The sequence below is a fragment of the Pteropus medius genome, unplaced genomic scaffold (assembly GCF_902729225.1).
Source record: "Pteropus medius unplaced genomic scaffold, Ma_sr-lr_union100, whole genome shotgun sequence".
Lineage (NCBI taxonomy): Eukaryota > Metazoa > Chordata > Mammalia > Chiroptera > Pteropodidae > Pteropus > Pteropus medius.
This window is the reverse complement of record NW_024354550.1, coordinates 241,699-268,333: the sequence shown is the minus strand read 5'-3', so window position 1 is coordinate 268,333 and position 26,635 is coordinate 241,699. Positions and strand designations below refer to the sequence as shown.

Sequence of the window (26,635 nt, the reverse complement as noted above, 5' to 3'; positions counted from 1 at the left end):
CAGCTCCTAAAAATTAGAGCAAGCTTCTTCATAACTATACCATTACCACACCTAAAATAAATTAAAAACGGCTTTCTAATGTCTAATACTATCTGTACTTTTATTTTTTCAATTGTTCTCAAAATGTATTTCACGTATTGTTTTCCAAACCAAGATCCAATCAAGCTTCATACGTTGCATTTATCTACCAGTGAATATTTAACTTTGTTTGAGTCTCAATTTGCCCAGCTACCTGCTTCTATTTACCTAGATGACTTAGTTCTGTCTCCACAATTTCAAGGAATCCCCCATGAACTCCCAGCTCGATTCAAGTTCTCTGTGCCTTGCTGTGCTTTCAAGACACCTATGCTTAAGTCTATTGGTGATTAATATTTTGTATCACAAATTTTTAGTTGAACTTTTCTATTTTTACAATTAGATGTTAAGGAGTGTCTTGAGGGCAAGGAATGGGTGTCCTTTGCTTCCCTGCTAGGTAATTACTAAAAACACATTTAAAAAATAAGTGACAGAATATAGTTCCTTGGTCCTTCCCTGTGAAGAGCTGAATTAAATAAATGGACTCTGGAGGGTTTGGGATTGGTAGGTGAAAGAAGTACAAGGCAGATATGACAAGGGGCTGAGAAGCCATTCTAAATACAGAGTATTATTTAGGGAGCTTTGGATATGAATTATATACGCTTTCCCCTATCTCAAGAGGAAAAACTCTAGATGTTTGCCATTAGTTGTAGATGAACCTAGAATCCAGCAACACTATAGACATTTTGGGCCAGATAATTCTAGAGAAAGAATTATAAACACAAAAATCAAGTATACTGCATCCTAATGGCCCATTTCTGTTTATGCAGTGGCTCTTCTGATGCTTTTCTAATGGTTTTTTTAAGGAACTATCCACTACCAGTGGGTGTCTAGATTGAACCATGACCAGCACTTTATGCCCATGGCCAGTGGAAGAAATCACAATTTATTCACTGAACTCTCTGGATGAAATTTCTCTCTGAATATTAGCTTTTGCTGCAGTTGAATTTTTATCTTTGTGGCAAAGTTTTTGATAAACATCTTTTAGAAACTTCCTTCTTCTCCACTTCCCATCACCTGTGGGGTTAATTCTAGAATCATATATTAACTTGGATTTCAAAGGAACTCAGAGACTGCACATGAAGACTATTTTAGGTAGAGTGCTTCCTCCTGAGTCAACTTGTCCCCTGGTAGCAGGCATCCTGCGGATTTCCTCAGTTCTGCTGTTGAGAATGGGAAGCTGAGGCCAGGAGCTGCCATAAACACAGAAGCCCAGTGACTCTTTCCGGTTCCTGGACGATCAGCAAGAAAACCCAGATTTAGTAAGAATTCCTTGGCAAGAAAATTGGGAATTTACTGGACATAGATGGCTTCAGAAATGTTTTTTTTATGAGCACACATTTTTTTAGGAGGCAGGTTGAAAAAGAGTTTTTTTTAGGAATGAAATTAGGTAAATTTTTTAGTTGTTCAGGGAGACTTTATTAGATGTTTTTATTAATGAGATAACTAAAGGCAAGGAAATTCCTCACTTACTCTTTTGACAATTTTATCAAGTTTTACAGCCAGTCATTTCTTCTTCATTCACTTCTGTCACCCTTACTGAAGAGTCTTCCAAATGGCAATTGGTCCTGCATCTCCCCCCACCCAAGTATTCATAACCACATGAAAGCATCAGTAGAGACATCTTTTGGGACTTGACCAAGACTGGGAAATACTAGTCAGGCATGTTGCCCTTTCCTGACCTTGTCTTCACAGCAGACAGTAATATATCAGTAGTATATCTAGCTAAACTAGCCAAACTCTATATCTCTCCTGCTGAAACCAGTGTGTCTTCAAAATAATACTGTAGGCAGTCACTACTGAGAAATCAGAATATCCAAATTTAAAACCTATTTGCAATGGTTAATGCATAGAAGTGTAAGGGTGAACATGGTGGAAGAGTCCAAAAAGTATGAAAGTCTTAATCTCAAATTCCTGGATTCTACTTTTCAATCACTGAATTCTATCTTTCCAGCTATTTCTCTCTCTGCTACTCAAAATCAAATAATTCTTCAACCACAATGAGACACACAATCTACAAATCCAATCCCTTTTTTTCTAATTATTCCTCACATTTTATTATGTCCTTCCTTGCTTCCTTACTCAGATTAAGTTCCACAGTCTATCATTATAATCACTCTCTCACATATACTTTGAATTCTTTTGCTCCTCTCTTCATGGTTAAAAATAAACAAACAAAAATGAATTCTCAGAACTACAGTAAAGTGAAGCCATTATTAACCTCATTTTGCATGTGGAAAAAAATGGATCCAAGAAAAAATTTTAAACCTGCCAAGGAACTAGAAGTTAAGCCCAACTATTGGCATGGTTTAATCCACTATCATTCATGGTAAAGCTGGATTGTTGCAATGGCTTCAGAAATTATCTCTTTCTTTCACCCATACCTTTTGCAACCTATTCACAAAACAGAAGCTAGAGTGAGCCTTTTAACATATCACATCATTTTTCTACTAAAAATTAATTTCTGTTATTACTACTGTTCCTCTCCTCATTTGAATCTAGCTTTAGTGGTTTCCTTGCTTTGGCACACTGGCTGTTCTTTCTGCCTATAAGGATTTCTCCCAAGTTCTCTGCATGGCTCACAACCTCCATTTCCTTTAAATCTTTGCTCAAATGTCACCTTCTCAGTAAGGTCTTCCTTGATACCCTCTTTGAAATAACATTCTTGTCTTTATTCTCTGGCACTCCTAGTTGTCTTTTTCTGATTTATTTTAACTACATTTTGCCTGATAAGCTATATATTTTACTTACCCATTTTTTTTTTTATCATTAGTCTTCCTTATAGTAGAATGTAAGCTGCAAGAGAGCAAGGATTTTGGATTGTCTTGTTCACTGATCTCTTCTCAACTCTTAGAACAGTGCCTGGCATATAAGAGGTGTTCAGTAAATATTCAACTCAAAATGCCATTGCTCGCCTCATAATCCCAAGGTCTCTAATAAATATGATTTTATGTTGCTTCTTTGTCCTTAGTAGGGGGAGGTACTAATAACTAGACTTCGTTGATGCATTTTGCTCAAAAACACTACAGAAAAAAATCAAATCCATCAAGAGGTCCAAGAAACCTCTGGACCCATCACAGTGTAAGACTGCTAATTTTTAGGTTTGTTTCGTTTGAATCCAAAAGTGGCTTGAATATCTCAATTTTTAAAACATGTATAATACAATTTAAGATTATTTATATAAAATAAGTTTTTATTCTCTTGAATTAAAAATATATATGTTATAGAGTATTAATATTCTATGAAAGATAATAACAAATGAAATATAAATACTTCTGGGATCAACAGTTTAAGAGTTTATGATATAGAACTCTGGGTACTGAAATGAGTAAATGAGCAGACTTTACTCTTAATCTCTCTACTATTTTGAAAATTATATTCCTAAAACTATTCTTTTTCTATTAACTATGGCTCCCATTTATGGTCTACTTTTTCTAAGTATCACCTGACACTGTCTTTTGCACACATCATCTTGTTTAACCATCACATTATCTTTTCGAGGGAAGTACCATTTTTTTTTATTCCCATTTCACAGCTGAGACAGTTGAGACTTAAGAAAATTAAGTCAAACAGAGTTTTGAGGTTACTAGTAGAAAAGGTTGGCAATGAGGTTGAGCAAGGCTTGAATTCTTTACCACCATTGTCTACATCATCTTTAACATATTAATGCCAAGACTCCTTCCCATTATCCTCTCTCATATCATCATAATTAGAGGGAATCTGTGGCTCTTTAAATTTAGGGCAATAATTTGGAAGGGAGGATTCTCAAATCCTTGTTCCAAACTTACTATACACATAGTTTTAATCAAATTACCTAACTTTTCTTACCACCTTTTTCTAAGTAGTAAAAAGAATATGAGTTTATTTCTGTTATTATTTTTCAGAGAGATAGAGAAAATAGATATGAACTCTTGGAAGGAAAGCTGTACTAGTGTTGTAACAATTAACTCACCAATTATGATGTCTTGTTTTTCTCAACTACCAGCCTGTCCCTTTTTTTGTCCTTTTTGTGTCTCCAATTTAACAATGCTTAATAAATGTGAAATAGTGAGCACACAATAAAAAACACTGAGTAAAAGACAGAGATATAAAGTCAGGATATTTGAGCAAATGTACCATGTACCGTGCTCTAGTGTAAGTTCCCTTGGTGGTTTTCTCTTTATCCCCTTGTCCATTGTCGAATGAAATTTGCCAGACTCCACGCTAACCCCCATCCCAACGTCCTTCTTAAAAGGTGTTCAGGGTTAAATCTTCAGTGCTGTAATCCAAAGGAAAATGACTTATTTTAAAAGTAGTAAAAACACCACATTCCTTTGGCACAGGATGAAGACCAGTTCAGCTCTTCGGCAGTAGATCATTGTCTATTGTTCTCCAAACAGTAAACCACTATTTCACACAGAGAGATTGTGGGCTGCAGTTCTCTCCAAGTCCTGGACTCCTCATGAATATGAAGTAAAGGCTCTGTCTGACCCAGAAAGTAGCAGGTAATTTCAGAAAAAAAAAAAAAAAAGGACAGGTAGGAAGAAAAACAAGCTTTATGTAATTTTGCTCTTGAAATTTCCTGCAGGTTTTAAGCAGGGTAAAATGGGGTCTCGGAAATGTAGAAGCTGCCTAAGTCGTCTACTGATTCCGCTTGCACTTTGGAGCATAACTGTGAATATATTATTGTATTTCCCAAATGGGCAAATTTCCTATGCATCCAGCAATAAACTCACCAACTACGTGTGGTATTTTGAAGGAATCTGTTTCTCAGGTGTCATGGTAAGTGTGACTTTGGAAACTTCGGATCTCAGAAGCAGTAGTTTTACTAAGAATTGCTTTGTTCCTAGTAAAAATAATGAATAATAAAAAAACCATTCTACTAATCCTGGTTTGGGATTTGGAAGATGGCTGGGGGTACAGAGGCAGGTAGTCCCTTAGGACTTAGAGAGTAGCTTTGTTTTCTGTAAGCTTTCATTTACATAGCTTTAGCAAGCAATGCAAGAAATTAGTCCTAATGAAAGTCTGTGGGAATCTGGCCTTTAAAAATATTATGTCCTCATGAACTCTGTGTGTCGATTTAAGTTATTTAATCTCCAGCGGCATCGTTCTTTTCCAGAACAGACTTTCTACCTGCACTCACAATTTTTCTAGCTTGGTATTAAGACAGCATGGAAAAAGCAGAGACTTGGAGATCCAGACAAATTTTCATTCAAATGTAAGCTCTGTCATTTGTGCCATGAGACCTTGAGCAAGTTACTCTATTTCTTCAAGCCTCAGTGTCCTCACTTTGAAAATGGAAATAATGACATTTACTTTTCAGGGTAATTATAGTGATTAAATAAAATCTCATATATGAAGTACCCAGGATAGAGATTGACTTTTAGTAGGCAGCTAGAGACTGTTGTGATTATAAACACTTGTTGAAGCATGGGCCATATCATCATTCAATAGTCCGACATTCTACCCCTAGTAATGCAGAGTATTTTTGAAAACTAAATTAAATTATGCATGGTAAGAATCTATGATTGTTTTCCTGGTGACTTTGTGCTCTTTAAAAATAAGTAAATCATGTTGGCAACTCAGAGAAAAATACACTTTTCCTGATCATATCATTGCTAAAAACGACATATTGTACACTGTATGCTTACTATGCCACCAATAACTAAAAGATAATTTATTATAATTTACCTCTACATCTTTGTGAGTATTTAGTTATAATATTTGAATAGCTACCTTGGAAAACAGTTTTCATGTTATTATTTTGCATATTAAACTAGTAACCTTCAAAATAATAATACCCAGTGCTACTGAAGCTGCTATGTGATAGGTACATAATGAATGGTGGTGGTGCTATGAATAAATGCAAACCTTTTGGAGAAGATTTTGAAATGACATATTGAGATCCATGAGAACGCTTATATCTTTTGACTCAGTAATCCTAAATCCGAGAATTCATTCTGAGGAAATAATCCAAAATAATTAAAGAAATATATACACAGATTTTTGTGGCAGCATTATTTATAATAGCAATAAATAAAAGCATCCTAGCATAGAAACAGTCAAATGGTATATTTACTTCATATGGTGATGAAAATTGTAATTATAAAGATGTAATGATATAGAAAATAAATATTATTCTGTAAGTGAAAAAATATAACATAATTGTGAATAAATTATTATTGCAGCTATATAAATATATATATATTCACTTACAGAATAATATATATATAGGAAAAACTGGCGATAAATACATAAAAATGTGAGGGTGGTGGAATTAAAAGTAATTTTCCTACATTATTCTGGATCCCTCTGTACTGCAGTTACAATTTACAAGAAAAGAAAGAAAGAGAGAGAGAGAGAGAGAGAGAGAGAGAGGAAGGAAGGAAGGAAGGAAGGAAGGAAGAAGGAAGGAAGGAAGGAAGGAAGGAAGGAAGGAAGGAAGGAAGTTTCTGTTTCAACACAGGCTATGCCTGTGTTTCTCTTTTGCTACAGGACTCCAGGATCTAGGTCTATAATGTTATAGTATGATAATGAAACTGGTTACTGTACCTGGTTTACTGTGCCTTATCTCATCATAGTTTCCCTCAATATGTAATTTTAATAAAAGAAAGAGTTGTAAGGCATTACTGGGTTAAAATCTATTAAAATCTGTGTTAACTAATGGTGTTGAAAGGAGGGGAATATAGAACTTTTGCTTATGTTCCATGTAAAATTTACAACTGGGGGAAAAACAACTGTTTTTTATTTTTCATTGTCTATGATTTCTTGAAAAATGTTACTGCATCAAATCCTTTTAGGACAAAGAAGAAGAATATAGATAAATAATGAAATGGGTATATAAATAAATAAAGGCTGAAAGAATTGAGAAACTGGAAATGTTGACTGTGAACTTAGCTTCAAGACTCAGTACCGAACAGTGGGAGTGAAAGACAGGTGGAGAATTTGCCAGAAGCAATATATGGTCCCTATCTTCCCCAACTAGGAATTATAATGATCAATAAATTTATGTCTTTCCAGAACAAAAAAATAATTCTTCACTTAAGATACCAAAAAAAGAGAAGTTGAATATATTGAATTCTCCCATTTAGTTGGCTTGATACACACAAAACACTGGAAAATTTAAACATGAGATAGCTTAAATGCATGGGGAAATTGAATTTACTTGAATTAAGAGATGTAGTTTCAGATTAACCATGCTTCTCTCCTCCATTCTCAGTAGTAAATGAAGAGAGGTTGGCAAACTTCAAAGTCTGTGAATGGTTTTCCTTTGTCTTTCACAATTGCGTCATTGAGAAATGCAGGTTTGCTGCGCAGGGTGGTATTCCCTTGTCCATGTTATTTGCTCCTCTTTAATCATTAGCTTTTGATAACTGATCAACCATGATAATAATATCTAATAATTATCAATCACTATAAATCAAGCACCATGTTCAAAATTTGACATGCATTACCTCATAACAACCCAATGAGATGAGTTCTCAATACCATTTATAGGAAGGACTCTTGTGTGCACTCTGCTAGAAAGTGTCAGAGCTGGGATTCAAATCCAGATCTACCTGAACTAGAGTCTATGCTCAAATCATTGATTATGAGCATGAATGTAAACTAGTATCCTATTTCTGATATTTTCTCTCTTCCCTACTATAGATGCTTATTGTAGCAGCAGTACTTCTTGTACTAGAGAGTGATAACAACTATAAATGTTGCCAGAGTGAAAACTGCAGCAAAAAATACATGGTAAGAGCAATAGTTTTTTTTGAAGATGGTTGAGTGGGCCCCAGCTTTTTTTCCTCACAGTTAGAAAAATGAAAATATTAACATTATTGTACTCTTACCATGATATTTTTAGTTCAGAGCTCAAGAGCTTACGACAAAAATTATCTTCCATTTTGTTTACAGTCTTTTCTGCACCTTTATTCTGCTGATATTCTTCCAGAAATTCAGGATTTAAAAATACATGAAATTAGAAAATAATACTACTTTTTTCTAACTGGGTTTCTGTGAGTCTGTTTTTTTGTTCTTATTGACTCAATCGAGAAACAATTCACATATTAATAGATGGCATCCATTAAAAGTGTACAATTCCATGAATTTTGACAGCACCCTTGGAACCATCACAATCAAGATACAGAACTACAGAACGTGTCCATCACCCCCCAAAAATTAATTTTTGATCTGATCTTTTGTCATTATTGATTAGTTTATATTTTATATCAACAGAATCATGCAGTATTTGTCTTTTGTATGTGGCTTCTTTCATTCAGTATAATGATTTTTTGGATTCATCCATGTTATTGGGTATATGCAATACACATTTTCAAATGGAACTTTAAAAATAACTAAAATACAATCTAGAAAGAATAATACACCCAAATTTTCTAAGTCTGTGCTGAACCGACATGGGCTGGGTTCCTACATTTCCACCAGTTATCTTTCTCCTCATCACCATCATTGCCATTGTTTATTCATAATTGCATAGCACTTTGTGGTTTTTATAACTAGCCAGGTTATTATTAGTCTTATTTTATAGATGAGTCACCTGTGACTAAATGAGAACGTGTGATTTATTAACTAAGAAGAGCTTTACCAAAGGTCTGGTAGACATTCTTTGCAGCAGTGGTTCCACACCTTGGCTGCACATTGACATCATCTACAAGTTTGGAGTTGGAATTCTACCCCTAGAGTCACTAACTTAGTTGGTCTGAGGTACAGCCAGATTTTTATGTGACCCAAGATGCTTCTTTGATGAATGCCTTTGGAAGATTAAATTAGTTGCTTAATTTAGCACTGTTCCCTGAAGAAGAATTGAAAAATTAAAATACACTATGTGTGTGTTTGTGTTTTCTTAACCAACTGACACAGATATCCCCCAGTAGCTACTAGTAGTATACTTATGGAAAATCTTTCAAAATTGCTTAGGTGAAGCAATAGATTCAGGTAAATTTAAACTATGAAACTCAGGAAATTTCTAGTAAACAAATGTATGTCCCAATAAAAATCAATGTGTTTAATTTGCTTTAACTCCCTATTAGCATCTCTAGCACAGATGGATGCTAGAAACAGTCTAGAGTCTGAACAGGCTCTTATAATCAACACTGAATGACATGACAGACATCTCAATGGGAATAACAGGATTCCCTGGCTTCCCTGCTTTGCTCTTTCAAAGTAGGCTCTAGAATAGAAATGTCAACTCATATGTCCCTAGGAAGCAAATATCTGATGAAAATGATGATAGTTTTACTTTCTCCTTTCAAATTTGAATGCCCTTTCTTTCTTTCTTTCTTTCTTTCTTTCTTTCTTTCTTTCTTTCTTTCTTTCTTTCTTTTCTTTCTTTCCTTCCTTCTTCCTTCATTCCTTCCTTCCTTTATTCCCTTCCTTCCTTCTTCAGCTTCCTTCCTTCCTTCCTTCCTTCCTTCTCCTTCCTTCCTTCCTTCCTTCCTTCCCTTCCTTCCCTGCTGCCTTCCCTTCCCTCCCTCCCTCCTCCCTCCCTTCCTTCCTTCCTTCCTTCCTTCCTTCCTTCCTTCCTTCCTTCCTTCCTTTCTTTCTTTCTTTCTTTCTTTCTTTCTTTCTTTCTTTCTTTCTTTCTTTCTTTCTTTCTTTCTTTCTTTCTTCTTTTCTCTTTCTTTTTTGTCTGATGGCTGTAGATAGGACTTCCAATACTGTCTTGAACTGAGGTGGTAAAAGTGGACATCTTTGTCTTGTTCCTGATCTTAAGAAAAACACTTTTAGTTTTTCATCATTGAGTATGATGTTAGTTTTAGGTTTGTTTTACATGGCCTTTATTATGTTGAGGTATGTTCCCTTTATTTCCACTTTACTGAGAGTTTCTATCATAAGTAAATGCTAGATTTTTAAAATGCTTTTCTTTTGCATCTATTGATATGATCATATGATTTATACATTTCTTCCAGGTTGTCCAATTTGTTGGCATACAATTGTTCATAGTATTTTCTTATGCTCCTTTGTATTTCAATGGTGTCAGTTGTCACTTCTTTTTCATTTGTAATTTTATTTATTTGGAGCCTCTCTCTTTTTTTCTTGATGAGTCTGGTTAAAGGTTTACCAGATTTTAAAAAAATCTTTCAAAGAATCAACTCTTGATTTCATTGATCTTTAATATTTAATTTTTTAGATTCTATTTTGTTTATTTCCATTCCAATTTTTATTATTTCCTTTCTTCTATTCCCTTTGGGCTTTGTTTGTTGTTTTTTTCTAGTTATTTTAAGTGGAAGGTTAGATTGTTTATTTAAGATCATTCTTGTTTTTTTAGGTAGGCCTGTATTGCTATGAATTTCCCACTTAGAACTGCTTTGGCTGTGTCTCATAGATTTGGGGTCATTGTGTTTTCATTTTTATTTCTCTCAAAGTATCTTTTGATTTCATTTTTAACCCAATTATTATTCAGTAGCATGGTATTTGTGTATGTGTTTTTTTAATTTTCTTCTTGTAATTAGTTTCTAGTTTCATACTATTGTGATCAGAAAAGATGCTTAATATAATTTCAATCTTCTTAAATTTATTGAGACTTCTTCTGTGGTCTAACATGTATATTTTGCTGCTTTGGGGTAAAATGTTTAAAAAAAAACCAATTAAATGCAATGTGTCATTTAAGGCTGCTGTTTCTGGTTGATTTTCTGTCTATTTGATCACTCCCATGATGTTAGTGGAGTGTTAAATTTCCCTATATGACTGTATTATTGTCAATTTCTCCTTTTATTCATCAATATTTGCTTTATATATTTAAGTGCTCTTACATTGGGTGCATATATGTTTAACAGACTTAGATCCTCTTGTTGGATTGATCCTTTACCATTACGAAAGGCTTTATTTTGTTTCTTATAGCCTTTGTTTTAAAGTCTATTTTGTCTAATACAAATATTGCTACCCCAGCTTTTTTTATTTTCATTTGCATGAAATATCGTTTTCCATTCCTTAACTTTAATCTGTATGTGTCTTTCGATCTGAAGTAGGTATTTTGTAGGCAGCATATGTATGGTTCTTATTTTCTCCTCCATTCAGTTACCCTACATTTTTTGATTGGAGCATTTAACCATTTACATTTAAAGTGATTATTGATAGGTATGTAGTTATTGCTATTTTATTATTCACATTTTTAATCTTTTTCTTTTTCTTCTTCTTCTTCTTAAAGAACTCTTTTTAACATTTCTTATAATACTGGTTTGTGGCGAAGAACTCTTTTTGGTGTTTCTTGGTGTGGGTTTCTTTGGCTTCTTCTTGTTTGGGACTCTCTGCACTTCTTAGATTTGTATTTTCTATTTTGACATACAATAGACTTGTATGTCTATTTTCTCACCAGTTAGGAAAGTTTTCAGTCATTATTTCTTCAAATAGGTCTTCAATCCCTTGTTCTCTCTCTTCTCCTTCTGGGATTTCTATGATGCAAGTATTGATGTGCTTGATGTTGTCCCAGAGGTCCCTTAAACTATCTCTTTTTTTTTCCTGTTCTGATTGGATGTTTTCTCTTACCTTGTCTTCCAAATCACTGATTCAGTCCTCTGTTTCATCTAATCTACTGTTGAATCCCTCTAATGTAGTCTTTATTTCAATTATTGCATTCTTCATTTCTGACTGTCTTTTTCTTTATGTTTTGTGTTTCTTTGTATAAGTTCTCACTGATTTCATCTATTCTTTCTCTAAGTTCACTGAACATTTTTTCTTTTTCTATTTTATTTTTATTCATTGATTAATTTATTTTTAACATTTAATTTTTAATTTTCACCCTCCTCCTTTCCCCTTCCCTTCTGGTAACATCTAGTCCATTGTCCATGTCCATCAGTGTTTGTTTGCTTGTCATGTTCATTTGTTGCTTTTAGGTTTATATCCCACATATAAGTGATATGTGATTTTCAACCTTTTCTGTCTGGCTTATTTCGCTTAGTATGATTATTTCAAGGTTCACCCATGTTGTTGCAAATGATAGTATTTCATCTCTTCTTATGGCTGAGTAATATTCCACTGTATATATGTACCACAGCTTCTTTAGCCAATCATCTATCGTAGGACACTTCAGATGCTTCCATGTCTTGGCCACTGTGAATAATGTTGCTATGAACATTGGTGTGCAAATATCTTTTCGAATATGAGTTTTCAAGTCTTTGGGGGTAAATACCCAGTAGAGGGATTCCTGGATCATATGGTAGGTCAATTCTTAGTTTTTTGAGGAATCTCCATACCGCTTTCCATAGTGCCCATACCAATTTGCAGTCCCACCAGCAATGTATGAGGGTTCTTTTTTCTCTGCATCCTCTCCAACATTGTTATTACTTGTCCAGTTGATAGCCATTCTAACAGGTGTGAGATGGTATCTCATTGTGGTTTTGATTTACATTTCCCTAATAGCTAGCAATGTTGAGCATCTTTTCATATATTTGATGGCCATTTGTATGTCTTCTAGGGAGAAGTGTCTGTTCAGGTCTTCTGCCCATTTTTTGATTGGATTGTTTGTGTTTTTTGTTGTTATTGAGTTGTATGAGTTCTTTGTATATTTTGGATATTGAACCCTTATCAGAGGCATTGCTTACAAATATATCTTCCCATTTGGAGGGTTGTCTCTTTATCTGGTTGATGGTTTTTTTGCTGAGCAGAAGCATTTTAGTTTGATGTAGTCCCATTTATTTATTTTTGCTCTTACTTCTCTTGCCTTTGAGGTCAAATTCATAAAATCCTCTTTAAGTCCAAGGCCCTTGAGTTTAGTTTCTATGTTTTCTTCTGTTTCATGTCTTATATTCAGGTCCTTAATCCATTTAGAATTAATTTTGGTGTGTGGTGATAGACAACAGTCTAGTTTCATTCTTTTGCAGGTGGCTTTCCAGTTTTCCCAGCACCACTTATTGAAGAGGCTTTCCTTTCTCCACTGTATATTTTTGGTGTTTTTGTCAAAAATTATTTGCCCATATAAATATGGGGTTATTTCTGGACTCTCGATTCTGTTCCACTTGTCTGTGTGTCTATTTTTCTGTCAATACCATGCCGTTTTGAATACTGTCACTTTGTAGTATAATTTGGAGTTGGGGAGAGTGATGCCTCCAGCCTCGTTCTTTTTTCTCAGGATGCCTTTGGGTCTTTTGTGCTTCCATACAAATCTGATGATTTTTTGTTCCATTTCTTTAAAAAATCCCAATGAGATTTTGATGAGGATTCCATTAAATCTGTATAATGCTTTAGGTAATATGGTCATTTTAACTATGTTGATTTTTCCAATTCAAGACCACGGAATATCTTTCCATTTCTTTGTATCTTATTCGACTTCTTTTAATATGGGCTTATAGTTTTCATTATATAGGTCCTTCACATGTTTCATTAGATTTATTCCTAGGTATTTTATTTTTTTGTTGCAATTGCAAAAGGAATTATTTTTTCCACTTATTTTTATGACACTTCATTATTAAAGTATAGGAATGTTATGGATTTTTGAACATTGATTTTGTATCCAAAGACTTTACTGTATTTGCTTATTGTTTCTAGTAGTGTTCACGTGGAGTCTTTAGGGTTTTCTATTAGAGAATCATGTCATCGTCAAGTAGTGACAGTTTAACTTCTTCATTTCCTATTTGGATGCCTTTTATATCTTTCTCTTGCCTGATTGCACTTGCTAGGACCTCCAATGTTATATTGAATAGCAGTGGCAATAATGGACAGCCTTGTCTTGTTCTTGATCTTAGAGGGAAGGTTTTTAGTTTTTCACCATTAAGTATAATGTTGGCTGCAGGTTTGTCATATATGGCCTTTATTAAGTTAAGCTTTCTTTCTGTACCGATTTGGTTAAGTGTTTTGATCATAAATGGATGTTGTATCTTGTCAAAGGCTTTTTCTGCATCTATTGATATGATCATATGATTCTTATTTTTTAATTTGTTTATGTGGTGTATAACATTAATCTATTTGCATATGTTGAACCATCCCTAGGCACCTGGGATGAAATCCACTTGATCATGATAAATAATCTTATTAGTATGTTGCTGTATTCGGTTTGCTAGTATCTTATTTAGGATTTTTGCATCTGTGTTCATGAGAGATATTGGTCTGTAATTTTCTTTTTTGTGTTATCTTTACCAGGTTTTGGTTTCAAGGTAATAAAATGAGTTGGGAAGTATTGCCTCTTCTTCAATTTTTTTGGAAGAGTTTGAGGAGAATAAGTATTAAATCTTCTTTGAATGTTTAGTAGAATTCACTGGTGAAGCCATCTGATCCTGGACTTTTACTTTTTGGCAGATTTTTGATGATTGTTTCAATCCTCATACTGCTGATCGGTCTATTTAGATTTTCCAGTTATTCTTGATTCAGTCTAGGAAGGTTGTATTTTTCTAAGTACTGGTCCATTTCTCCTAGGTTATTAAATTTGATGTTATAAACTTTTTCATAGTATTCTTGTATGATCCTTTGTATTTCTACAGTGTCTGTCATAATTTTCCCTCTTTCACCCATGATTATGTTTATTTGTGTCTTTTCTCTTTTTTCTTTAGTGAGTCTAGCCAGGGATTTATCAATAATATTAACCTTCTCAAAGAACCAGCTCTTTGTTGCATTTATTTTTTCTATTGTTTTTTTATTTTTGTTTTCAATTTCATTTATTTCTGCTCTAATTTTGATTATTTCTTTCATTCTGCTGAATTTAGGTTGTATTTGTTCTTCCTTTTCTAGTTTTTTAAGATGAAGGATTAAGTTGTTTATTTGGGCTTGTTCTTATTTTTAGAAGTAGGCCTGTAATGATATGGACTTTCCTCTTATGACCGCTTTTGCCATGTCTTAAATGTTTTGATATGTTGAACTTCATTATCATTCGTTTCTATGTATCTCTTGATCTTCCTTTTTATTTCTTCTCTGGCCTAGGTATTCTTCAGTAGAATGTTGTTTAATCTCCATTTATTTGTGGTTCTTTCTGCTTTCTTTTTACAGTTGATCTCTAGTTTCAAAGCATTATGATCAGAGAATATGGTTGGTATGATTTCAACCCTCTTATATTTGTTGAGGCTATCTCTGTGTCCCAGTATGTGGTCGATCCTTGAGAATGTTCCATGTGCACTGGAGAAGAATGTATAAGCAGCTGTTTTGGGATGAAGGCTCTGTATATGTCGATTATGTCCAGTTGGTCTAATGTATCACTTAAGGATGTTATTTCCTTATTGATTTTCTGTTGGGGTGATCTGTCCATATCTGACAGTGGAGTATTTAGGTCCCCTACTATGAATATGTTTTGATCTGTTCTGGCCTTTAGTTCTGTTAGTAATTGCTTTATATATTTCAGGGCTCCCTGATTGGGAGCACAGATATTAAAAGTGTTATGTCTTCTTAGTGCATGATTCCATTTGTCGTTATGAAGTATCCCTCAGTATCTTTCTTTACCTTTTTGATTTTGAATTCTATTTCAATTAATATTAGTACTTCTACTCTCGCTTTTTTTTCTGAATGCCATTTGCTTGAAACATCATTTTCCACCCTTTCACTTTGAGTCTATATTTGTCTTTCGAACTGAGATGTGTCTCCTGGAGGCAGCATATGGTAGAGTTTTATTTTTTGATCCAATCCGCAACTCTGTACTTTTTTGTTGGTGAGTTCAGTCCATTTACATTTAAGGTGGTTACTGAAATATGAGGTCTTCTTATAGCCATTTTATCTTTTGCTTTCTGGTAGCTCAGTTTCTCCATTGCTTCCTTGTCCTTGTGTTTCTGTTTTCTTTATTTTGGTTGGCTTTTGTGAGTTTTCCTTCTAGTCCTTTTTGTTTTATGTTATATACTTTGGTTTTAAATCTTTGGCCTGTGGTTACCATTATGAATATGATAAGGATAGTTGTTTATATACAGTCATCCCTTTTCTTCTGCATGTGCCTTATCTCCATTCCCCTTTGCGAATTTGCATCTTTGAATCCTCCCCCTTTCAGTTCTTCTTGTCTCATTTTGTCCTTATGTATACTGAACTTTCATTACTATCTTGCTATAGCAAATCTCTTCTTATTTTAAGCTTATAATGCCTTGTTCCTAGTAAGGGTTGCACTCCTCTGCTTTTATCAACCTGCTAGTCACCTTACTCCTAATTACGCATTTTTTGTGTGTGTCATTTTGTTTTAGGTGAGCTGACCTCTTTCAGTATTTTCTGTAGTGCAGGCCTCATAGTGGAGAATTCCTTCAATTTTTGTATGTCTGGAAAGGTCTTAATTTCTGCTTCATATCTAAAGGAGAGCTTAGCTGGATACATTATTCTTGGCTGGTATTTCCTTTCATTTAATAGTTGAAATATTTGATTCCACTCTTTTCTGGCTTGTAAGGTTTATGTTGAGAAATCTGAAGATAATCTAATGGCTTTTTCTTTATAGGTTACCATCTTCTTTTCCCTGGCTGCCCTGAGAATTCTGTTTTTGTCATTGATTTTTGATAATTTTAATAAATGTGTCTTTGTGAAGGCCTTTTTGGATTGAGATAACTGGGTGTTCTATTGACTTCTCAAATTCCAAGCTCCAGCTCATTCCTTAGATTTGGGAAATTCTCATCAAGTATTTGTCTGAAAATGCTTTCTAATTCCTGTTCCTTTTCCTCTCCTTCAAGAATGCCCATTATTCTTATGTTTCCTCTCCTGATGGTATCAGCTCTTTCTCGTATTTCTCTTTCATTATTTTTCATTCTTCAATTTCTCTTTTCTTCTATCTGATTTATTTCTAGATTTCTGTCTTTGATATCACTGATCCTTTCCTCCACTTGGTCAACTCTATTTCCCAACCTTGCTATTTCATTTTTCAACTTTTGCATTGTGTTTTTTTTATTTCTAGAAGTTCTATTCGGTTCTTTTTGAGGATTTCAATTTCCTTGCTAAAGAACTCATTCTGCTCATTTAGTTGTTTTTTCAATTCCTGAAATTGTTGATATGATTCATTTTGGATCACACTGAGTTTTTTTCAGAAGTACCATTCTGAATTCTCTGTCAGTTAAATCACATATTTCTATGTCTGTAAGCTTATTTTCTGGAGATTTTTCTCTTTCTTTCTGAGATGCTTTGTCACCTTGGTTGTTCATGGTGTTTAATGAACTATTTCTCCACCTGGGCATTAATGGAAGTGAGTTCTGCTTTTTTTTTTTTTTTCAGAAAGAAGATTTATTATATAATGGTCCCTAGACTGTTGCAAATAAGGTATTCTTCTTTTGGTTTCCAGTAGGCGGCATCGAAGCCTCTTGAATCTCTGCTTTAAATAAAGAGTTAATAAAATCTTTTTTTCCTTACAGATGTTTAATCATGCTCACTAGTCTCAGTCTCAGTTCCTGTCAGTGTTAGTGACAGTTTAGGTAGCGTTTGCTCAGATTCGCCTGGGGCTCCGCGGCATTCCATCTCAAAGGGTATTGGCGGAGGGGCCCTCTGTGTTGGGGGTTGAAAGCTCGGTCAGCCTCAGTTTTGCAACTGCGGCTGGTAAAAATCAACTGTTGTTTCTCTACCGTCTCTGCTTTTCTGCCATCTCTGTTTCTCTGCATTCTGCTCTGATGATTGGTCATGCCGCCGGCCACTTGGAGCTCACAGCACTCTCAGACAGGCTGTTCAGGGAACTCGTCTCTCCTCCCTTCCCCCTCCTCTTACAGGGTACTCCAGCTGTAAGAGGCAGCTTCTCTGTTTCTCTCAGTCCACCGCCCGACACCTGGGGTTCTGACCTGTGGTAGCTCTTATACACAGATCCCATGCTTATACATGCTGGTGTGCAGTTTGGGTGTTTTTTGTTGAGTTTTAGGTATTCAGCTTATTGTTGTTTCAAGGGGAGAGACCTGAGAATGTCTCTTATGCCGCCATGTTTATTCCAATCCCTGAGCACCCTTATAACCTGTGTTGTAAACTCTGTATCTGATAGATTGCTTACCACCATTTCATTTAGTTCTTTTTCTGGAGTTTTGTCCTGCCCTTTTATTTGGGACATGTTTCTGTGCCTCTTCATTCTGGCTGCCTCCCTGTGTTTGTTAATATATATTAGGCAGATCTACTACATCTCCTGATCTTGGCAGGGTGGTCTTATGCAGAAGGTGTCCTTTGGGAACCAGTAACATAGTTTCCCTGGGCACCTAAGCCAGGTACTTTAGCGGTGTCCCTTGTTTGGTTTCTGTATGCCTTCCTTTTGTAGTTGAGCCTTGATTGATATTGGCACATCAGTGGGTAAGATTAACTCTCTGACTGACTGTCTGTGAGGGCTGGCTGTGATTATAGCTGATGAGCTGTTGTTGTGTGTGTGGGAGTGGGCTGACTCCACGAAGTGGAATTTGCTTTATTGGAGCTCTGGTGCTTGCTGAGTTCATCCTTTGGGTGTGTCACTTGTGCAGCTAATTGGGTGACGCTCTGGTATGATCTGAAGTCAGCCATCAAGTGTTTGTTCTAGGGATTCTTGACAGGGGCTCTGGGGCATGCTAAGGTCAGCCACTCCCTGTGCATAGCCCTAGGTCACCTGGTAAGAGGTACAAAGTGATCTGCAGTTGGTAGCTGCCTTTGCTGGGCTTGGAGGCACCACTAATGCCAGGCTTGGGGCCACTTAGCAAGAGGTACAGTAGGCATGGTGAGGCCGGCTTACTGCTGCTTGTTTGGGGTTTGTAGGCCTTTGAGACATTTGAGGAAAGTCCAAGGCCAGTCACTTGTGAGGAACCGCTGCTAAAAGAGGTTCTAGTTGGGTGGAATGGGGCCTCGGAGAATTACCAGGGTGAGACAAGCTGTGTTAGCCAAGTTAATGAAGACTCAGATTTGATGTCTGTCGGTGCCTGCAGGCTGGGCGTGGGAGGGCCCAATAAAGGAACAATGGCACCTGCCAGCACTTCTATCTGGGAAAGAACTGCCCCTCCAGACCTCACCCTGAAGCCAGACAATTAATTCCTTCCTCTATGTCCCTGGTGCTTTTTAAGCTGCTGTTCTTTCACTGGAGCTTAGGATGAGTGTTTGTGAATGAGTGAGTCTGTGCTCAGGTCCTTTAAGAGTGTACCTGTTTCCACAGCAGCCCTCTATCTCAACCAGATGGAATCTCCACTGATTTCCACAGCCAGATGTTGTGAGAACTCATTTTCTCAACACTGTCGCTTTGGGCTAGGGAGCCCAGTGTAGGGCAGGGACCCCTTGCTCCTTAGGTGGGGGATCTCTATAGCCAAGATATCCCTCTCAATTCTTAACCACCACAGGTGGTGTAGGACCAGACTATTTCATATCTCTGCCCCTCCTACCAGTCTCTATGAGACTACCTCTTTATAGCCTTGGCTATGGGAGTTCTGTTCAGCTAGTCTTCAGGTGTTTCTCAAGGTGGTTGTTCTATAATTTAGATGTAATTTTGAGGAAATGAGCACAGCATTTATCTACTTCACCATCTTGACTGAAACTGTGGTCTCAGCTTTTAAATTTATTATCAGCTGGCTACTGCAAGTTTCTGTTTAGCTGTCCTACTGTCATTTGAAATCAACACTTTTTAAACTAACTTAATTTTTCTCCCAAAGCAAATTATCATTTTTGGCATCCCTGTTTCTCTCTCTTTTTCATCCAAGTTTCAAACTCTGGAATTTTTTTTTTTTTTTTTTTTTAGTTTATTTCTAGCTGTTCATTTTCTCCTTAATATCTTTTTAACCAGTGAATGTCTTTGTCACTTGAACTTGAAGTTGTCTCTATACAGACTCTTTATTTCTGGGCTCTCTCACTTCTATCTGGTATACCATCACTGTCAAAGTAATTTTCCAAAATCATATATTGGTTAACGCCACATTCTTACTCAAAAATCAAATTCATGACTTGTCAGAAAAAAAGAACTTATTCAGGGCTAAGCAACATAAATTCAAAATGAACTTGGACCATCTTGTGCCAGAAAGCAAGGAAATTTTCAAAGAATAATAAGAATGTGTCAAAGGGCACAGGAATTAATTCAAAGGGATGTTCCCACTGGCCATATTTGGACCATCTCAGCATCTAAAAGAATAGTAACATATTGAATTAGAATATCTATGAATCTGCAATAATACAGGAAGAGAGTCAGAGGAGGAAGAGAGTCAGAGGAGAAAGAAATGGGAAATGGAAATTCCTTGGAAAAAATCATAACTTATAATGCAGAAGAAATGATAGCATTAGGAAACCAATACATTGCAACCAATTATTGTGATAATTCGTAACCTATGAATATTGAGATCAGCAGTTGATGCTAAATTCATCAGTTGAAATGTCTTTAGAGAACAGGATATGACACAGCTCAAAGTATCATCTCACAAATTATTTACTAATTGCAAAGTGGAAAATGTACATTTATAGATCTAAAGAAAATCATCATAACCAAGAGATTAAATTTAGCAACACCAGTAGCAGTGAGAGGCCCATAATGTACCCACATCAATCAAGTTTCTTGCCAAAAGTTTCAACTCAAGTCCAATTGTGAGGAAATAATTAGAAAAATCCAAAATATAGAAATTGTACAAGACAACTAGCTGATATTCTTCCAAACAATTTAACATCCTGAAAAACTAAACAAAACAAAAAAGCAGTGAGATTAGTGTAGATTAAAAGAAACTAAAGAGATGTAATCTTGTACATAAACTTTCATTAGATCCTATATAAAAAAATAAAAAAAAAACAGCTACAGAATAATAAATTTAATTTGGGGAGATATGAACTGATGTATGTAGGGGAAAAAATCATAATGTCTGCAACCTATGTTAAAATACTTCAACAACAAAAATGTGTAAATACACACACACACACACATACACATACACAAAGAGGAAGAGTACAAGCAAAAGTGGTAAATACAAAAATGAGCCTAGGTAAAAGGTATATAGAGATTCATTGTATTGTACTTTCAACATTTTTTGTAGATTTGAAATTATTTTAATAAGAAGTTAATTTGTGGAAAACCACTTGCCCTGAAGGAGGAAGTCCAGCCTCCTTGATCCAGCATTTAAGAACATTTTCCTCCCAGATCTGCCAACTCTGCACTCACTTTGCAAGCAACACAAGGGCTAGATTGTGTCCTATCAACTTTGTTTCCCTAGCATTAGCACCATGCCAGTCTGCCCTTCTGTAGGAATTTCCCCTCTGTAGGAATTTCCTCCTCTGCCCCTCTGTAGGAACTTTCCCTTAGATCTAACCAATTTACTTATTGTCATAATTCTGCTTGTGCTGATCTGCTTGTGAATATTGCTCATTCTCTTTATTCAAATTAAAACATCATCTTTCTTATCAATCCTTACTTAAATATAAATATGACCATCTAGGCTGACATCTGCTATTTTCCCTCATATTTCTATGTGTGAAGATATTCAAATATCATCTACATAAGAGAAAAGCAGGGATCATAGCTTATGATTCTTAGGGAACCTACCTTCCTAGAAAATAATGTCTTCAATAAATAAGTATAGATTAATTGTTCACATTTCTTCTTTGCATTATGTATAAGGTGATCATTATTTTGATATCAACCCTTCAGAAAAAAAAGGAAGAAATTTAGTAAATTAACTAGTTACCTCTATAGAATGCCAAACAAAAAGTCATTTAAACTTATTTTTAAGATCACGTGGGTTTGGATTAAATGTTCTATTTTTTATGTGGAGATATGGTATTATATAGAGTGGAGTAGGCTAGATGAGTAGGGGAAGGTACCTATCTGATCATTTATCCACAGTATCCCCTTGTCTCATTCTATAGCACTAACCTCTTTCTTCTATGTTTTATTTAGACACTGCTGTCGATTATCTTTTCTGCCCTTGGAATTGCTTTTTCTGGATACTGCCTGGTCATATCGACTTTGGGTCTTGTTCAAGGCCCATACTGCCGCACCCTCAATGGCTGGGAATATGCCTTTGAGGGCACTGCAGGACGGTAAGGGATAATTCCCCAAATCAAGGAGGTCATGGTTATACTCATTTTCCATGATCACTTCAGGGTTCCATGTGGCTGGTTTAGGTAGAATTTTCCTATTAGGTTACTGATATCCAGACCAATATATTCCTTCATGTATCTGTGTTCACATGTTTTTTTCCCCAAGTCTTTCACTGCCATGCATATTCACCAGTTTGAGGCTAACTTAGAGATATCCAAATGAAAGACATGTTTCTCTTATTTTTCAGCACAGGTTTTCATGGTTATTGTGGTATAGCAGCTGTTGGAGCCTGGGACTTGAGTGATTCTGGGAAGTCAGTCTTCTTTTGTGGCCACATTGGACATGTGGTCTATTACAGACGTGAAAGTGCTCAGCTGAGAAAAAATTACAGTGTCCTTGGATGGTGCAACCCAGGGCTACATGAGCAGGAGCTACACAGAGATAGAACAAGGCAGGGCAAGCAGCAAAGTGCAGTCTGCGATCTAGAGACATGGCTAGGTGTGGAAGTTTGTAGAATGAGCCAGGAGCTTATTTAGCATGTACTGAAGAAGAGTCTAGAGAAGCAGTCTTGCTAAAAAGGCTTGCAGTTCAGTCAGGTGTTGAGGGACCCAATCCTAGATCACAGAATGCCTCACGCTGGCATCATTCTGGGCTTATCGGCCTACCAACACTTGCAGAGGCAGCTCAGGAGGTAGCAGGACCCTACAGAGATACAGAAGAGGGCCATTAAGTCTCTCCTCGTTTTGTCCTGTGTTCAGAATTCTAATGGAATAAAATAAGGGTGTCTGTACCATTTCCTGGGGAAGTTACATTTTTTTCTCATCTCCCCATTTATTATTCAAGGCTCACACCTATTTGAGGTCTTACATGTTTACCTAGACCGCATGGCAGAACTGCTTCTGTGCCCATAGCCACCTTTATTCTGAAAGTTCAACAAGATGGTGCCTCCAGAGCTCTCTCTCAGGTCAGGAGAACTTAAAAAACAACCTCAGGCCCTTCTGAGGACTTGGAGGAGGCACTCCTATGGGATTGAAGGGCCTCAGGAAAGGAGACCTTAGTATATAAAGTCCCACTTGGTGCAAAGAAATCTTTTTTTACGCCATCAGCCCCTGAACTTTTCTCCACCCCAAAACCAAAGAAGCCTCACCTTTCATTGCAAGAATCTCAGGCTGCCTACATGCCTCTTCATTAATCCTTTAAACTTGTCTTCCCTTGATACTTGCATTCACCTGTTTCCAGCTTTTCTGTTTCTTCCAGACTCTGCTAGTGTACTTATGACTCTCTGTGGTTTACAGGAATAAATAGTACCATAGTCTGGGAGAAAAATTGAAACCCTACAAGTCATCTCTCTTTAAAGTATTAATGGTCTGTGCAAAGTATGTACTGGGAACAGTCTAGAGTAAGGATTTTGAAGATAATAGCTTCCCTGGTGGCTGAAATTGAATTAAGAGTATAAGGGTGCATGAAATTGGTCTAGGCAAATGGTAACAGGAAATTAGATCTGTATTGTGCTTTTCAGATTCCAAAGCAGTTTTATCTAACTCTCACTGACAGTCGTAATAACCTTAGGGTTGGATATTTTAAGCCTATTGTCTGGAGATCAGATAGGTAAAGTCTCTTGCCCAAGATCCTAGGATCCAGGGAGTGCTTAACCACTTGAGATCTAAGGGCCAATGGCAATACCAAGAAATTCTCAGAGTGCCTCTGAGTATCCCGGAACACAGAGAGTAGGAAATAGAGTTAAGGGAAGAGAATAAGAAAGAAATAGAGTGGGGAGAGAGAAAAACAAAGAGAAGAGAGAGGTGATGGTGGTGGTAGTGGTCACCAAAATGCAGAATTCACCCCATTCCACCACAGAGCCACTTGGCTGGTACCCAGGTTGCCTGTCTTAATTGCTGTTTTAAGAAAAAGCAACTTGCTGTGGATAAAATATTTATGGACAACTCTGCCCTGCAAATAGGTGTATTTGTTTTTGTTTGGAGAATTTTTTTAAGGATGCCACTTTTTCATTTTGATTTAGTTGAACAGAGAGCTTGTCAATCTTAGAAGAAATGCTAATGGCATGATAGACCTGAAAGTGAGCAAAAGTCAGTCAGGTTGATTCAGTGTAGTTTTAAAATTATCTTGGAAGTCGTTTAATTCTCTTAATCCTATGCTAAACTAGACTGATCAAACTTTTCAGTTTTTTTGCAGTTCCACTCCATAATCTAAAGCTTCTTAAGAGCTGAAGAACAAAACCATTCTAAAACTGCAGTCCTCATACTGTGGGCCCCAGACCAGCAGCATTACCAGCACCTGGAAACTTAGAAATGTAAAGTCTTGAGCCCCATCAAGACCTTTCGAATTAAAAATTCTGTGGGCCCAGCAATCTGCATTTTCACAAATTCTCCATAATCCTGATATATGCTCAAGTTTGAGAACTACTGTTCTAAAGGGTATTGGGAGAGATTTTAGAAATATATAGAAGAAATTTCTGTTTGATATTTTGCCAACTGTGTGGTTTTTAGATCAATCATAAGCTCAGCCATGTCCTTAACAGCCCAGGCTAACTTTTGGACTCCCATGGAATGGGCAGTCTGTCTTCTCTAGGTATTGACATGTGCTGCCTTTCATTGTTATTGAACTCTTCAATAAGTGTCTTGCTTCCTAATTAAATTAGATTGTCTTGGTGGTGGTCACTATGTTTATAATGAGCATAGTCCAGTACTATACATGCTATATTTTCAATATATGTATCTGAATGATTTTTAAAGTATATTAATTTATATTTAATAGTTATTTATTTTAATCATATATATTAATTTCCTGAACATATAAATAACTATAGCCTTCTTCCTTGGACTAAATGTGTAGTCTTGGCCATGGGTCTTGTTGACCATTTCCTTCTTCTTTCTTAGTTTCCTTACAGATTCCAGCATATGGATTCAGTGCCTTGAACCCGCACATGTAGTAGAATGGAATATCATTTTGTTTTCCATTCTCATAGCTCTCAGTGGGCTTCAGGTGATCATCTGCCTCATCAGAGTAGTCATTCAGTTATCCAAGATACTGTGTGGAACCTATTCAATCATCATCCAGGTAACAGACTCCCATTGGCACCTGTACCTTCTCCATTTTGCCTCCACTGCCCAGGATTCACTGAGTCTTGTTGACGGGCTTTTAGAATTCCATCATTTTCTTTTCATTCTTATTGCACTTGTCTTTATTCAACCTCTAATATCTCAATTTCCCCCCGTTATTTCAAAGTGTTTGTTGAATTGTCTATATGGATTGAATCAATGGAATAATTGTAAAATCTGTATTTTGTGTTATCTGATGAAAACGGCACTGTGTTTTGAATGAACAACATTTCAGTGTTCTGTGTAAAAACAACTCAAAGCAAATTTGAGAATTTCCCTGTTCATAAAATAATCAAAGGCTCAAAACCTTATCCCATTGAAATAATTTTTTTGAATGCTGTTGTATTTTGCTAATAATCCTTCTTTATACTGAGTCATTAGTGAGTGATATTTTAAAAGAGGAGGAATATGTCTTTATTTGAAACTATTTTTGCTTCATCTGCTAAAGTACTAACGTTAATTTAGTTATGGATGAAACTGATAAACCTATCCAGCAAGTCCAGAGTGAAGAGAAATCACATATGAGATGTCTTGTGACTTGTTTAACAACACATAATGTATAACACCTTTCCTAGCAATTTCAAATACATATTTTCTTATTCCATTATGTTCTGAATATGAACTATAAGTTTAAATTGCTACATGGATTATGAATTATTAATCAAGTCAAATTTACTACTTTACTCACTTCAGTTTTTCTTTTTTTTATAGCCTGGAATCATTTGAATAAGGACAAAAATGTTTTCCTTTATCAAGTTATGGTCATCTATCTAAGTCTCATATTTAGACTTGAGGGCAATATTCAAATGATGTTTTCTCCATTTGGTGTTTATTGTACCCATTCGTAAAATTTACAGTCCTCACTGGAAGTGCAAATTATGCCACCTTTCTATTTAGAATTTTTTCTAAGTAATATGTGTGAAGATCTTTAGAAATATTTATACCCTTTGATTAAACAAGTCAATTTTCAATAATTTATACTATGGAAATAAATAAGAATATAAAATAAAACTGTATGCAAGTGAATATGTTTCAACATTATTTAATATTTTGGAGAATTGGAAATACTCTACAAGTCTAAGTTTAGGGGAAGGATTAAATAAAGAGTTGTAATATTATGCAGTCATTACAAATAATGTTTTAAAGATTATGAATAGTGCTATGTGAAAAAGCAGATTACGAATTTATGTTTACAGTATAAGCATAACTACCTAAAACACAAAATAATCAAAATATGATATAAAAATTAAATCTGGAAGGTTTTACACCAAAATGTCAACTGTGGTTAATTTGGGTCATAGGTGACTCTTTTTCTTATTTTTTTTATATTTTCCAAGTTTTCCTTATTCTTTTACTATCAAAATATTTTTTTAAAAACTCATATTTTTACTATTAAAAATATTTGTTATTTTTCTAGCTTTTAAAGGTATATGCTTTTTTCAACCTTGAGTATCTACAAACATCATAGAATAACACTTAAATCAACATTCACTGGGGAAAGTGGTGAGATAGATAGCCTTTAAAGTTTTATATAAACTTACATAACCTAACTGAACTCTTGGCATTATTTTTTTACTTCTGATGATGAATGTAGTGGGTTACAAGAAACATCCTTGAAATAAATTAGCAGTTGAAGACATGC

The 26,635-nt window shown here is 35.6% G+C and overlaps 1 protein-coding gene across 1 annotated transcript; it reads left to right on the top strand.

Moving 5' to 3' along the window:
* Nucleotides 1–4,444: 4,444 nt before the first annotated feature.
* Nucleotides 4,445–26,340, top strand: TM4SF18 (transmembrane 4 L six family member 18). Its single transcript, XM_039855047.1, has 6 exons — nucleotides 4,445–4,559; nucleotides 4,643–4,836; nucleotides 7,705–7,794; nucleotides 21,731–21,873; nucleotides 24,772–24,952; nucleotides 25,705–26,340. Exons 2-6 carry the CDS (start codon nucleotides 4,660–4,662, stop codon nucleotides 25,717–25,719), a joined length of 606 nt encoding a protein of 201 aa, XP_039710981.1. The 5' UTR covers nucleotides 4,445–4,559; nucleotides 4,643–4,659; the 3' UTR covers nucleotides 25,720–26,340.
* The last annotated feature ends 295 nt before the right edge of the window (nucleotides 26,341–26,635 follow it).

What these genes read in the sequence shown, in the direction of transcription:
- TM4SF18 (XM_039855047.1), top strand. Translation starts at nt 4,660, where the DNA reads ATGGGGTCTCGGAAATGTAGAAGCTGCCTAAGTCGTCTACTGATTCCG. An exon ending in ACTGCAGCAAAAAATACATG is followed by an intron (nt 7,795 to 21,730) that starts GTAAGAGCAATA and finishes TGTTTTATTTAG; the next exon opens with ACACTGCTGTCGATTATCTT. An exon ending in TTTGAGGGCACTGCAGGACG is followed by an intron (nt 21,874 to 24,771) that starts GTAAGGGATAAT and finishes CTTCTTTCTTAG; the next exon opens with TTTCCTTACAGATTCCAGCA.